Source organism: Amorphotheca resinae, assembly GCF_003019875.1.
Source record: "Amorphotheca resinae ATCC 22711 unplaced genomic scaffold M430scaffold_2, whole genome shotgun sequence".
Taxonomy (NCBI): Eukaryota; Fungi; Ascomycota; class Leotiomycetes; order Helotiales; family Amorphothecaceae; genus Amorphotheca; species Amorphotheca resinae.
In genome coordinates this window covers 1094762-1109141 of record NW_020194472.1, presented here as the reverse complement: position 1 = coordinate 1109141, position 14380 = coordinate 1094762, and the positions used below count along the sequence as shown (strand labels likewise).

At 51.6% G+C, this 14380-nt stretch overlaps 4 protein-coding genes across 4 annotated transcripts; 3 read left to right on the top strand and 1 right to left on the bottom strand.

The window, feature by feature from the left end:
• Positions 1-1140: 1140 nt before the first annotated feature.
• M430DRAFT_47829 (hypothetical protein) lies at positions 1141-1605 on the top strand (the record flags this gene model as incomplete). Its single annotated transcript, XM_024867958.1, has 2 exons — positions 1141-1185; positions 1285-1605. 2 exons carry the CDS (start codon positions 1141-1143, stop codon positions 1603-1605), a joined length of 366 nt encoding a protein of 121 aa, XP_024723957.1.
• A 620-nt stretch (positions 1606-2225) lies between these two features.
• Positions 2226-4504, top strand: M430DRAFT_114992 (hypothetical protein). Its single transcript, XM_024861576.1, has 5 exons — positions 2226-2289; positions 2386-2608; positions 2656-3164; positions 3213-3584; positions 3641-4504. The coding sequence occupies exons 1-5, from the start codon at positions 2282-2284 to the stop codon at positions 4227-4229; spliced, it is 1701 nt and encodes a 566-aa protein (XP_024723956.1). The 5' UTR covers positions 2226-2281; the 3' UTR covers positions 4230-4504.
• Positions 4505-5009: 505 nt separating this feature from the next.
• On the bottom strand, positions 5010-7168 carry M430DRAFT_47827 (hypothetical protein; the record flags this gene model as incomplete). The annotated part of the gene is made up of 2 exons (XM_024867957.1): positions 5010-6851; positions 6905-7168. The coding sequence occupies 2 exons, from the start codon at positions 7166-7168 to the stop codon at positions 5010-5012; spliced, it is 2106 nt and encodes a 701-aa protein (XP_024723955.1).
• Positions 7169-11507: 4339 nt separating this feature from the next.
• Positions 11508-13424, top strand: M430DRAFT_201188 (hypothetical protein). Its single transcript, XM_024864221.1, has 3 exons — positions 11508-12268; positions 12319-12544; positions 12597-13424. The coding sequence occupies exons 1-3, from the start codon at positions 11747-11749 to the stop codon at positions 13070-13072; spliced, it is 1224 nt and encodes a 407-aa protein (XP_024723954.1). The 5' UTR covers positions 11508-11746; the 3' UTR covers positions 13073-13424.
• Positions 13425-14380: the final 956 nt, after the last annotated feature.

The window sequence follows — 14380 nt, the reverse complement described above, 5'->3', positions numbered from 1 at the left end:
GTGCATGGAACAACATGCAGCGCCATGGAGACCTCAAACCGTTGCCACGCGCTGACAGGGACCCAACGCGGTGACAGGGGCTTCTATCGTTGAGATTGTGCAGTAGGGAAGGTTACAGGATGTGAGGATGCTATTAATGTCCTGTTCATCTGCTCTGATACTACAGTACAGTCCCGTCTAGGGATCTGATATGATATAATATCACATGAACACTAACCAATACCAATATCACCTCCTATACCTACCTACTTTACATTACCTTACATTACCTTACCCTTGGAGAATACGATTCTCCCTGGCCTGCTCTGCTCTGCTGTGTTCACCTCTTGCGCTCAAGACGGTATTGTATCAATGCTTTCTGCCCACCGCCCACACTGCACCGCCAGGCCCTTCGGAGCAGAGGACTAAATCTCGGTGCGATCAGCAATGCATCGCCCCTTGATATTAAAACTCTACTCTTCTGGCGCTCTGCTCTTGACTCTTCTCAGCCTCTGCCATCACTATTCCTGGTCTCCTCCACTGTATTAGGCCAATCTGGGATCCGCATCCACCGTTCATGACCCATCGTGTGTATGCAGAACTGATTGCTGACCCCGTCCCCTCCCTCCTGCGTAATTGCTGCATCGCGGCCCCATTGTCTCCATCCTTGGCGGCTGACCAGGGCTGTTGTTGTTGCTGGGATCTGGTTCAACGGCCACTCTGCACCTATGTAATCCTGCCCGCCCCCGAAACAAACCGCCGCCCGCCACATACAATCTGACGGTCTCATTCCATCCTTCGACAAAGAAGGAGAAGAAGAGGATATCCCATCTTGGCAAAAGACGTCTCTTCTTGCCTTCTTATCCTAATAAATAATCGCACCCTTCGCGCCAGTCTCCCTTTCACAAAGACCCTCCGGTTAGAGCCTGGAGACCTCGAGTCAACCAGTCCCTCTCAGCCTTAGACAAGAAATACTACCCTGCAACTTCCTCTCATCAACTCGCCCTTCTCAAACCATTTGTCTGCGACAGCGACTCAGCCCGTCCTCCTGCCCTCGTCCACAGCCCTGCAGAACAACCTATCGAACAAAGGAGGCAGATTTCGTCTCTATACCGTGCGAATCAACACATCGACCTTGCGACATCCCCTTGAAACGTCACAATGGGTCGGTCCTTGGAATCCTCTCGCCCCATCATGGCGCCCAGCGTAAGTCGTGCTCTTCCTCTTCTATCTATATAACTCTCTGCCCCTCTCTCTACCAAGACTGGCCATCCGATCGACCCGCTGACCATGGCACCCTCACAGCTGGCCTCCAAGCGCGCATCCACCCGCTTCAGCACCTATAGCGCGGCCCCCTCTGTCGCCAATACCGTCAAAACATCCCTTACCTCCGACTCTGCCCAACAAGAGATCAAGGACATCGAGGAAGGTCTGGAGAAGCTGGAAGACAAGAAGCTGGCGAGCCAGAGGTTCGTGCTGAGCCAGGAGCGCAGTGAGAATCTGAGCAAGTTGGCCTTGGGCGCGAAGCTGGAGAGAGCGCTTGGACGACGAATGGGTGGGCAAGATGCAGTGATGAGGGAGACCAAGAAGCGCGTGGCCGATCCCGAGAAGACTGCTCTTGCTTGAGAAGGATGAAGGTTGACATACAACGACATGATTACTAGCACGCGACGACACGATGGTTTGCATACACACAGGAGGAAGTTGTGGGGATGACAGACGAGCGATGGGAGCGGGTTCAACACGATATGGGCATGCAACGGCGTCTTTTGACTTTCCTTTTCTCTCTTTAATAGCGTGTCCGTCATACGATTCCCCCTCACGCAACGACAACTGGTTATGGTGGTTTTGTCTTCTTTAATGTCGGATACTTCTGGAAGGGCGAGATATCTGGATCTGCGTTGCACTTCCTCCTCACTCGTCCTATTCGTTTGAGATCACCGGAAGGCGCAAAGTTTTAGATATTGCGGAATAGAAACAGATTCTAGGGACCTTCTCCACCTTATCTAAGCCTTGATGGCTGTAGCTCTTTTGCTAGATTGACCTCAGAAGCAACATGCTTCATGATCTCACCAACCCATGATGAGGGCTTATCGCGCTTTTACACAAATAATACCCCGTAAATCCTATATTCGCCCCGTTGCGGGGATCGGCCCACAAAAGGCCGCCCGGTACCAAGGGACGCAGTCACGTGACCATGGCTTAATGGAAATCCGCGAACGCGTCCAACTTTCTACGCGAGCTCCAAACCATCATCTTGAATTTGCCTGTCACCTTCAACACATCGACCAGATCTACCAAGATGGCAATGTAAGACTTGGCGCATTCCCCTGCTGCTTCCCTTGATATTTTGGAACTTGAAGCATCTCCACAGCTATACCGCAACTAACACATCTTGGTCTACAGGGAAAGTTTTGACAACATCTACCTCGACCTCTCCAAAGAGTCAGGCAAATGTCGATTCGCCGAGACGGGGTTTGGTTGGAAGCCATCTGGCGGGGGCGACACCTTTACCCTTGACCACAGCAATATCGGAGGCGCTCAATGGAGTCGCGCATCCAAAGGCTACGAAGTGAAGATCCTCCTGCGCAACTCGGGCATCGTCCAGCTCGACGGTTTCCAGCAAGAGGTCCGCGCACACCCCTCATCTGCCACTCATCTACTAACACGGAACAGGATTTTGAGCGCCTGAGCAAGGTCTTCAAGAACTGGTACAGCACGAATCTCGAACATAAGGAGCATGCGCTGCGCGGCTGGAACTGGGGCAAGGGCGAGTTTGGCAAGGCGGAGCTAGCATTCAACGTTCAGAACAGGCCGGCCTTTGAGATCCCCTACTCAGAGATCTCGAATACGAACTTGGCAGGCAAAAACGAGGTCGCGGTGGAGTTCTCGCTGCCGACTAATGGCGACGATGCGGGTAACGGGGCGCTTGGGGGCGCGCGGGGGAAGGGCAAGAAGGCAGGTGCGGGAAAGGATCAGTTGGTTGAGATGAGGTTCTACATTCCCGGTGTGACGACAAAGAAGGAGGCATTGGAGGGTGAGGATGCGCCAAGTGATGCGGAGGCCGAAGAGGAACAGAATGCGGCAAATCTGTTCTACGATACGCTGATGGAGAAGGCGGAGATTGGTGAGGTTGCCGGTGATACTTTTGCTACGTTCCTTGATGTTCTTCACCTCACTCCAAGGTATGGTCGCTCTCCTAATTGTGTTGCTGGGTCGCTAACAATGCGCAGAGGACGCTTCGATATCGATATGTACGAGAATTCTTTCCGGTTACGTGGTAAGACGTACGACTACAAGATCCAGTACGAGGCTATCAAGAAATTCATGATCCTCCCAAAACCCGACGAGCTACATTTCATGATCTGTATTGGTCTTGACCCACCCCTCCGACAAGGTCAGACGAGATATCCTTTCCTGGTGATGCAGTTCAAGAAGGACGAGGAGGTCTCGATCGATCTGAATATGACCGAGGAACTGTTGAACGAGAAGTATAAGGACAAGCTGCTTCCACGTTACGAGCAGCCCTTGCATCAGGTCGTTACGCAGGTCTTCCGTGGCCTTGCAGGAAAGAAGGTCAACCAACCAGCCAAGGATTTCCTAAGGTAGGTTTATGAACCCTCTCCCTTTTTTTAACTCGCCCCACTGACCACGCCAACAGCCACCACCAACAATTCGGCATCAAGTGCTCCATCAAAGCCAGCGAGGGTTTCCTCTACTGCCTCGAGAAAGCCTTCATGTTCGTCCCCAAACCCGCAACCTACATCTCCTACGAGCAAACCGCTAGCATCACCTTCTCGCGTGTCGGCGGTGCCGTCTCCGCCTCCCGCACCTTCGACATCACGGTCCACATGAAGGGCGGCGCCGGCGAATCCCAATTCTCCAACATCAACCGCGAAGAGCAGAAGCCGCTCGAAGATTTCTTCAAGATCAAAGGGCTCCGGGTCAAGAACGAGATGGACGAGGACGGCAGCGCGCTCCTCGCGGCCGCGCTCCGCGATCCCGACATGGCGTCCAGCGACGAGGACGACGTCGTAGCGGCGCGCGCAGACCGCGGCAGCGCCGACGACGACAGCGAGTCCCAAGATGAGGATTTCCAGGAGGATAGCGAGAGCGATGTAGCGGAGGAGTATGACAGCGCGCACGAGAGTAGCGGGAGCGGTAGCGGTAGTGAAGAGGAAGGAAGCGAAGAGGAGGCCGAGGAGGAGGAGGAGGAGGAGCGGCCGAAGAAGAAAACTAAGACGGGCTAGCTTTTTATTCTCTTTTCTTTTTGTTCAACTATCACTATTCACTATCCCAAGAACAGAGACGACAGACGAGAGACGAGAACAGAGGAAGAGCGGAATGAAGCTTTGCATATCCGGCGTTCTAGGGGGGATAAAACTTTATGGGCCCTTTTTCTCTTTTTTCTTTTCAATTCAAAACACAAATGATCCCTTACCTTACCTACCTAGACCTTCTACACGTGATCCCGATCAAATTCAATGCCCCCAGCTAAGGTATTATTCTTCCGGAAATTGGGTCGGGATGGTTGGGAAGGAGGGAGGGAGGGTGGGGACAGATGCATGGATGGATGGATGGATGAGTAAGTGGTGGGTTTAAGAGGGAGGAGATTGGGATAAGTAGTAGGTAGCTAAAGGACTTAATTGATTTGTTTATATGGCGTGTGGGTGATGTAGTTTTATCAAGGTACTGTACCTTGAGTCTGGAGATGCGCTTCTTTTAGTAAGTTAAGATCTGGGAATAGGGGCAGTTTGTGGAATGCAGCTTTAGAGGCATTAAGACAGCAATACAAGTACAGTCATGTCACGATTCACAATGCAAACAGATAGTGTAAATTTTCAATTGCTCTTCTTTTGACCTAGTCTTAACGCGTAACTACAAGGTACAGTTTTCAGGATTATGCCATTGAAAGAGACCACGACGCAAAAAGAGAAGCCTGCTGATGCAAGATTACCTCGACGAAACCATCATGAAAGACCAACCAAACTCCGCATATTCCCGTTGCTGGTATTAAGGACATGATGCATCTAGTCGACCTCCTCCATCGCGCTCTCAGCTGGAGCATCACCGGTAGCGGCCTCGGCGGCCGTCTCTTCGGCGGTCTCCGGCTCCTCATCAACGTTCAGACCAAGGGAGACAAGCTTGTGGATGCGCTCGGCAAATCCAGCGGGCTCCTCGATGGTGAAACCAGAGACGAGGAGGGAGGTCTCGAAGAGGAGTTGAGTGATGGACTTGACGGTTCGGTCGTTCTCGCCGTCAGCCTCAACCTTCTTCTTGAGCTCCTTGATGATGGGTGATCGGGGTGAGATCTCGAAGGTCTTCTTGGAGGACATGTAAGAGCTCATGGAGGTGTCACGGAGGGCCTGGGCCTTCATGATACGCTCCATGTTGGCGGACCAACCGAATTGGCCGGTACGGATGGCGCAAGGAGCGCCGATGAGCTTGTGGCTGACAACAACCTTCTCAACCTTGTCACCCAAGACGTTCTTGAGAGCCTTGGCGAGACCCTCGTACTCCTTCTCCTCGGCCTCACGGGTCTTCTTCTCCTCCTCGGTCTCCTCGAGCTCGAAGTCCTTGGTGATATCAACAAGCTTCTTGCCGTCGAACTCCTTGAGTTGAGTCATGGCGTACTCATCAATGGGGTCAACCAAGAAGAGAACCTCGAAGTTCTTCTCCTTGAGAGAGTCGAGGAAGGGTGACTTGGAGACGGCCTTGAGAGACTCGCCGGTGATGTAGTACATGTTCTTCTGGTGCTCGGGCATACGGGTAACGTAGTCGGTGAGGGAGGTCATGTCATCACCAGACTTGGTAGAGTTGAATCGGAGAAGCTTGGCAAGAGCGGCACGGTTCTGGGAGTCCTCGTGGATACCGAGCTTGATGTTCTTGCTGAAGGCAGAGTAGAACTTGTCGAACTGCTCCTTGTCCTCGGCAATCTCGGAGAAGAGCTCGAGAACCTTCTTGACGATGTTCTTCTTGATGACCTTCATGATCTTGTTCTGTTGAAGAGTCTCACGAGACAGGTTGAGAGGGAGATCCTCAGAGTCAACAACACCCTTGACGAAGCTCAACCACTCGGGGATGATGTCAGTGGCATCATCAGTGATGAAGACACGGCGGACGTAAAGCTTGATGTTGTTCTTGGTCTTCTTGGTCTCAAACAGGTCGAAGGGAGCACGCTTGGGAACGAAGAGGATGGCGCGGAATTCGAGTTGACCCTCGACGGAGAAGTGCTTGACAGCCAAGTGGTCCTCCCAGTCGTTGGAGAGGGACTTGTAGAAGGCAGCGTATTCCTCGGGGGTGATGTCCTGAGGATTTCTGGTCCAGATGGGCTTTTGCTTGTTGAGCTCTTCCTCCTCGATCTTGGTCTCCTTGATCTTCTTGGTCTTCTTCTCCTTCTTTTCTTCCTCGTCGTCAACCTCCTCAATCTTGGCCTTCTTCTCATCACCTTCCTCCTCCTTGGTCTCCTCCTCCTCATCAGGGACCTCGGTCTCGGTCTCCTTCTGGACGTGGAGGTAGATGGGGTATGAGATGAATTCGGAGTGCTTCTTGATGACCTCCTTGATCTTGGACTCGTTCAAGTAGTCGGTCTGCTCATCCTTGAGCTGGAGGATGATCTTGGTACCACGGCCGAGAGGCTCGCCTTCGGTGTCGGGGGTGAGGGTGAAGGTGCCGCCAGCGCTGGACTCCCAGATGTACTGCTCGTCATCGTTGTTCTTGGAGACGACAGTGACGCGGTCGGCAACGAGGTATGCAGAGTAGAAACCGACACCGAATTGTCCAATCATGGAGATATCAGCACCGGCGGTGAGAGCCTCCATGAATTGCTTGGTGCCAGATCGGGCGATCGTACCCAGGTTGTTGACAAGGTCCTGTTTGGTGTTAGTAGAGCCCTGGAACTGCAGACAATTGGCATGGTACTTACAGCCTTGGTCATACCGATACCGGTATCACGGATGGTGAGGGTCTTGTTCTCCTTGTCGGGGATGATGTCGATACGGAGGTCCTTGCCAGACTCAAGCTTGCTTGGGTCGGAGAGAGCCTCATAGCGGATCTTGTCGAGAGCATCGGAACAGTTGGAAACAAGCTCTCGCAAGAAGATCTCCTTGTTGGAGTAGACGGTGTTGATGATGAGGGAGAGCAGCTGAGAGATCTCAGCCTGGAATTCGAAGGTTTCGCCGCCAGCCATGGTTGCTGTGGTGGAAGATCTGGCCAGAGGGTGTTAGTGATGGTCTGCGTGAGAATCTGTGTGCAGAAGTTCGTGTAGGAATTGGTGCAGATGGCTGAGATGGTGGGATGATCGAGATGCTTTGCGCGAGTAAAATACCCAAATGAATGGGGGGTTTGTGGAAGCTCAATTGCGTGAGGCTGAAGGCTTCCACACCGAGAGCAGCGAAGACGAGGCAGAGGCTCAGGGGACAAGGAATTGATTTATTATCAGCTTACCTTGATGGGAATTCAGAAGTGATGGAGAGACAGGGAATCAAGAATCAAGGACAGGGTATCTTGATTGGAGTTTATGGTATGAAGAAGAAATGGAAGAGGAGGAGAGAAGCTGGTGATGGTGGAAAGAAATAGATGGGCCCGTTTGGGGAAGCTTCTAGCGCTAGCGAAAAACATTTCGAGGAGTTTCGATGGAATTCACCACGACGACCCGGCAGACGTCAAGGGTGGTACATCCAACTGCGCGCCCCAACCAATGAGAAAGATGCATGGGCACCTCTTTATGTCCATTTTTGGGTGCAGTCCTGCGTTCTCCTGGCCAACACGTTCAAGACAAGACCTCGAATCAACAACAGATATCTATTTACCGCCGCCTCGAGAGCCTTCCATCCCCCGGTGGGCGCTGAATCTGGGGTACCTTTTCCATGCCTGAGGCATCTACATTGCAGGACCCATTCCTCGCTTGTTCTGCCGGCATCTGGAATGTTCGGGGGTCCCAGACACTGGAATGGCCTCAATTGCTCCTGGATTCCGGCACTTCTCTCTCTTTCCTTCGTCTTCTGGCTTGGAGAGTTGTACAATGGCCTTCGTGAGGCTCGGGGGCAGATGCTTACCGTGCAGAGAGGACTTGGCTGCCAGGACTGTTCAGAACAGGTAGGCATTGGTATCATAAGTCCAGTCCGTGCGGATTACGAACATTGAGGAGGTGTTTCGTTTTCTCTTGTCTAGTAGATTCATTTCAAGTCATTGAGAAAACTTGACTCTGCTAATAACAATCCTTCGCACAGTCTCTCTCCTGCCTCAATCCTGCCTGCTCCGTACATTCTTGACCAGTATCCAACGGCATGAAGCAATTAGACTATCAAATTCCATTGATACCTGGGGTGATCCAAGGAGGGCAGCCTCCTAGCATTTGCCTTGCCCTAAGAGGCCTCGTTGCTTCTGGCATCTTCATGAGCAAGCTCGTGGTAATCGCTGCCCTAATACCACCTATCCCTCATGGAGAGCATCTGCTTGAGGTGAACTAACATGAATCTTCTGGTATCTTGGCTTCACACCTCTTTCCCTTCTTTTTCCCCCCATCCCTTAGTCCAGGTGGACCTGTGTTCCTTTAGAACAACTGAGAAACGAAGAAACATCTGAGGGGCAAGTCATGAGGGCTGTTTGAATTGACACTAGTTGGTAGTCTTTGATCACGCCAAACTAAGCTTCAAGCTCCCTTTTGAGCAGCGGTGCTAGGCATTGCTCTGACCCGACACATCAAGGATCTCTAGTGGTATTATACATAAGAAATACACCTGAATAGGGACTTGGTAGCTCATAGGGGGAAAAGTTCTTAAATAGTAGAACGTGAGAGAAAATCAGTAAAGAGACCTTGATATCATCATTCTGTAAAAGCAGAATACAAACGCGACACTTGTGCTGGCCAAGAAACTTGACTAAAACTGACTTGGTACCGAGTACGTTAGTGAGGCTGAAAACAGCACCCCACGTGAGAGGTACAAACGACGGAGAGATTGTTTGGTTGGGACCATCCAACCTTATACAACTTGGCAGCAATAACGTACCTTGACACCCATTTAAGGTTCCTAACCTTAGCAACCATCCGCTTGACATCGGTTGTCTTTATAGCACATCTCGACCATGGGTCAACCTCTCCCAGACCCAACCGCCATGGCTGCTAACTTTCAACCTGACTCACAGGCTCTTGCTATTCGGTCTAACATGTTTGTAGCCCAAACCGACTTTCCCACTGTTCAATAATATACCTAGTCATTGCAATATACCCAGATATTATGAAGCAGAGAAAACTCACTGATTTCCCTTCCTCCCTAGCTTCCGTAACATGGAAGCTCGGTTTGCGAACCAAACAACACAGGCAGATTTACGACTCTGCCCACTGTTCTTCAACATCAACACGAATCAAGAAAATTCCTAGCTTCCCATGGGACTCGCGGCTGTGCAGGAGGAGAGGAGTAAATCAGCTTGCTACCTACATCGCTCGGAGCAGATATACTAATGCTCATTTTCTTGGTTTAGTAGATGTGGATGTTTTCCGTCGGATCTTGACCGAGATTGACCGCCCCCTCCTCCAGCACACAATTGGTCGATTACAGAAGTTCGCCAGGCATTCCGGCGGGCGATCGGATGCTCTCCGATCTGAGAAGTCTAGGTGTCGAGGAGGTTGATATGGTATGATTTGTGGGTCTCCATCGCTACTCTTAAGTAGGAATTGGAATGAGGGGTTGATGGTGCTAATGACTCGGAGCATTTCCACGGCTGTACGTAGATGAGGCTGAAAACAGCTCCGAACAATCCAGCCAAGCAAACAAGCTCTCCAGCGCTCACTCCCGCCCTCCCGCTCTCCGCGCCTAAACGAAGGGAGACCGTGCTATCACTGCTATGGATCGATAATCGATAACAAAACGCATCTCGATTCATCCCGACGGGAGCGCTGCTCGCATACCCTTCCGGCGTCCACAGAGTCCCAGACTGCCCTGCACCAACCAGTCCAGAGTCTTGCTAGCTGCAAGCGCCAGCGTTTGAGGCCATTCTGGGCTCTAAGTAGAGAAACTGGGAGGCGGCTGGGTTGGCATTGGCGCCGAGCATCCTGCGCCTCAATATAGTCGCAGCCCTTGATTGGGAGGATTGGCGGGTAGGGAATGCAAAGGTCGCACTATTAATATCGTGCGGCTGGGTTTCTCATAAATCCAAATTTTCTTGCTCGTGGAATAATAACGGGGGCGGGGGAAGAAGGCTCAGACTGACAGTTTCAGAGACCTCAGAAGATGGTACGGACGTATGATTGTCTTGGCCTCGACGCCTCGGGCCACAATCCCCGCCCTGATACGCTCAGGACGTGACTGTACAAGTGTGTACACAGGTAAAGTACTGATTGTAGATTCAAGTTCCCCGGATGTTGCGGGCTGAACTTCGCCAGTCAGGTATCCGGGTCTGGAACCTCTTAAGCCTCTTATATAGGTCCCTGAGGTAGGTAAGATAGTCCAAATAACACGGCGGTATAGCAAGCCTGCCGAGCCGGGAACATATGGGTACCTACGGTATCATTCCGAATTAACTCTATCTTAACCGCAAGACGATCGGAACATCGTCACCGCAAACTTGGCGGAGACCCTCTGACCCGCAGAGCAAGAGCCCAAGTACAGTAAGTAAAGACAGCCGACGCTTACCGGGAGTCGCAGATCCCTACCAACAGCAGTAAAAGACGGTGTTCATCTTTGATCAAGGTACAGTAGTGATGTGGTATCAATGTGGAACTTCTTGTATACGAAGCCCAGTAGAGTAGTCGGTTCTAGGGAGGATAGAGAATCGCGCTCAGTAACGCGAACCCGACTATCTACCTGATTGGCTGATTTGATATAGCGATATGCACTCAACGTGAAAGCGAACCAGGTCTTCTTGTCAAACCCTGGATCAACGCATTGGCATCAAAGAGTTTACTGCAAGTTGCAAGAATACGGTCCAGAGGAGTCCTCTGTGTGCTGAGTCTCGACTGGCCAGAGTTGCACGGATATCCTCACTCATCCGTATTCTCCCCGTGGGTCCAGATGTACTCGACGACACCGCTATCAACGACACAAATCAAATCTCAGAAATCCTGCAATCCCCGCCCCTTGATCAACGGCTTTTGCAGTTTGGCGCTTCCAGCTTTACCCTGCAATCTGCGACCGGCATCTCAAGTTACCCAACCGAGGCGGTGCGAGGTCCCAGACATGTCTGTCTGTATGGGGTCTGTATGGGCCAGAGGTTGGGTTGCTGTGCCGCACCCGCGGCACCGCGACAACCACGAGCCATGTGCTGAGCCCTGTAAGCAAGAGTCGTGACGGTGACACCCTGACGGAGCACTGTGGTGGTCGCAGTCCTGGCTCCTTACCATACTCTATGGAGGCATAGCATTGCGGCGCTGTCAAGTGCGTGCTTACTTTGGAGTCGCATTTCGTATCCTCTAGGGTACTATAGGCTAGAGAGCATGATCAGTCATTATCCTGATAATCACCCCTTACCAAGGAGAGGGGGAGCACAAGTGTGGCACGGTTGGTGGGCCCAGAACCTGATTTACAGTATATCTCTCAGCGCGCACCCGTCCCTGACTTGGCGAACGTGAGATCACTCCGTCGTCTGTCGAAAGAGAGAGAGGCAGTCCAAGTGCGCCGAATATGTCTCTAGCAATGGCGGTTGCGTCGGCGACAGTGATGTCGTCGGCGAGTATGGTCACCCCAGCCATGACCACAGTTTTCACTCCGGCGCCGACGACATGTTTGCAGAATCAATTGACTATGTTGGAGAACCAGGATTATGAGATATGGATGAACTACCCTCTTCCCGTTCCAGGCACCACCTTCAGCGATTGCTATCCGACTCAATTCATGAGCAGCTTCCTTGCCTCCGCCTCGGGCACCACCGCCGCTCCAGCTTTCAGTCCTCTTGTTTGCCCAGCAGGTTACACTACCGTTGCTACGTCTTGGGTAGCTGCACCGGACTACATTGCCTGTTGTCCAAGGTCAGTCTTTTGCCGCCACGGCTTCTAGTCGTAGCTGATATTGAGATTCCCAGCTCGTACGGTTTAGCGCCGAATGATACCGCTCCCTCCACTCGACCTGCCTGGAATGGAAAATGCTATACCAATTTGAATTCTGGGGCAACCCTTCAAATGACGCTCTATGGCACTTCAAGTCTCTCCAACACCAATGCATTCACGGTCAGCACAACCGGCATGCAAGCATATGCAATTCCGTATGAGGGAATTGCGGCAGCAAAAGTAGCACCTGTATCGGTGCCGGCAACACCCACAAGTTCAAGTTCGGTGCCCCCAGCTACATACACAGTAAGATACCTACCAATGTAAGGTCTGTGGATTCCTCTCACGTTTTTCAGGTTTTTGCGAACGCCAATACCTTCATTCCAAACACCGTAAATGCACACATTGATGATACCATCATATTCGAGTTTCAAGGTGGAAACCACTCAGTAACTCAATCTTCTTTCAATGACCCCTGCGAACCGCTTCCACAGGGTATAGACTCTGGATATATGCCCAACCTCAACAACGTAGTCCCCTATCCATCATACACGCTGCATGTTTCTAGCACTGATCCGCAATGTGAGTCGCATTCTCCCAAGCATCTCAGCGGAAAGCAGCTAATATAAACTAGGGTTCTATTCCAGAGGCAAAGGCGACTGTGCTAAAGGGATGACTTTCGGATTAAACCCGAACTCCAGCGAGACAGAGGCCTCCTTCCAAGGGGCAGCTATGTCTCAGAAGAACTCATCAGGCGGCACCTCTCGCGGCGTCAAAATTGGCGTCAGTGTTGGCGTCATCGTCGGCGCCCTCCTCATCGCCGCTTTGCTCGGTCTCTTCCTCATGTCCCGCCGCCGCCGGGCCAGGACCGCAGCAGCAGCCGCAGCCGGGTCCTCGGCACCCGCCTACGATAACCCCCCTCCCGCAACCTATTACCCCTACGGCTATCAAACTCCAGAAGCAGAGCGGCCTCCCGTGCCCGAGAAACCGTACGTTCAGCGTCAAGAGCTCGACTCGGAGACGCCACAATACGAACTTCCCGACAGCCCGCCCGCCGAACTCGCCGGGTCGCGATTCAGCCAGCCCACGACGAAGCTACTGCGGGACTGAAGCCACCCCCAAGCTTCGACACCAGCAAAGATGCTTTGCTCAATATTCTTTTGCCAAGATTTAATATCTAGTACCTGAACTCTGTCCACCCCTGGTGATTGGGAACGCGGCGGCGTTGTTGTATATGTTGTATACCATACGAGGGATGAAAATTCGATACCTGGCGTTCTTCCATTTATTTTCTTTCTTTGTGAGGCGCGCAGGTCAGGCGTCTGGAACGTGGTGTGAGAATTTGTCATCATCCACCGGAGGGATTGGAGAGCTTGGTCTAGATATATACTCAGATGTGAAATATATACAAACATCATGGCAACTTGACCTGTCCCTCTTGCAGTGCGACTCCGTGTGTCTGTCTAAGCATGAAGAATATCTCCTTGAGCGAAAATGAGACCTCTGTATATATATGAATATTACTTGCTCCATGGCTGGGTTCTGGTTTGATTTAAAAGTGACGATCTTCCTATTCGATTCAAAACCGTCCATCCATCCATCCCCGCATTCTCCTACTTCCCTCCTCCCCATGAACCCCCAAACTAACCAGACCCCAACCCAATCCGATCCCGTCAGTTTCCCACTCTCCTCCCCCTTCTCTTCTTTCTCTCACAAAAGCAAAACTTCCTTAACATCCATCATCCAAGAACCTAGATCAATCATCACCACCTATCAAAGAAGGCCGCTTGAATATCAATATCAATATCCATGTCCCCCCCCCCCCAATTCCCACACCAGCTACTCCCGTGTGCATACAAGATCTAGAATCTTTGAATAATCTTTAATGTCCTCCTTTCCCACTTTCCAACCCGCATTAATCCCCCCCTTTTTCCCAATCCACCCCCTCACATAGCACGCTCCCTCTTTCAACCCGCCTCCCCAAACTAACCAACCGTCCCAATTCTCCAATCCCCCAATCGCCAGCCCGAAAACCACACTCTCTCTTATCTACGTAGACAAGACACATCTAGATCTCCTCAAAAGAAAGCTTGAACACAAAAGATGTGCATTCCCCCGGGGCCCAAACTCGCGTGCTGATTCGTAGGACAGGGGGAACAATACGAAGATGAGAACAATAGTAGGCGTTTTCCCTTCGCTTAATCATCCCCCTTTCCGCTGAAGCGCAAAAGTTGGATTGGGAAGTCAACTCCGGAAGGAGATTCTGTTTGTTGGTTCAAAGAGGAGAGAGAGAGAGGTTGCTTGGTATTGTTCTTGAGTTGTATATATAGCTGTGGGATTTCCCCCTCTTGTTTTGTTCTTTTTTTCTCATCGCAGCATCATAACATCCTCATCTCTACCTATCCGAAGTCATCCATC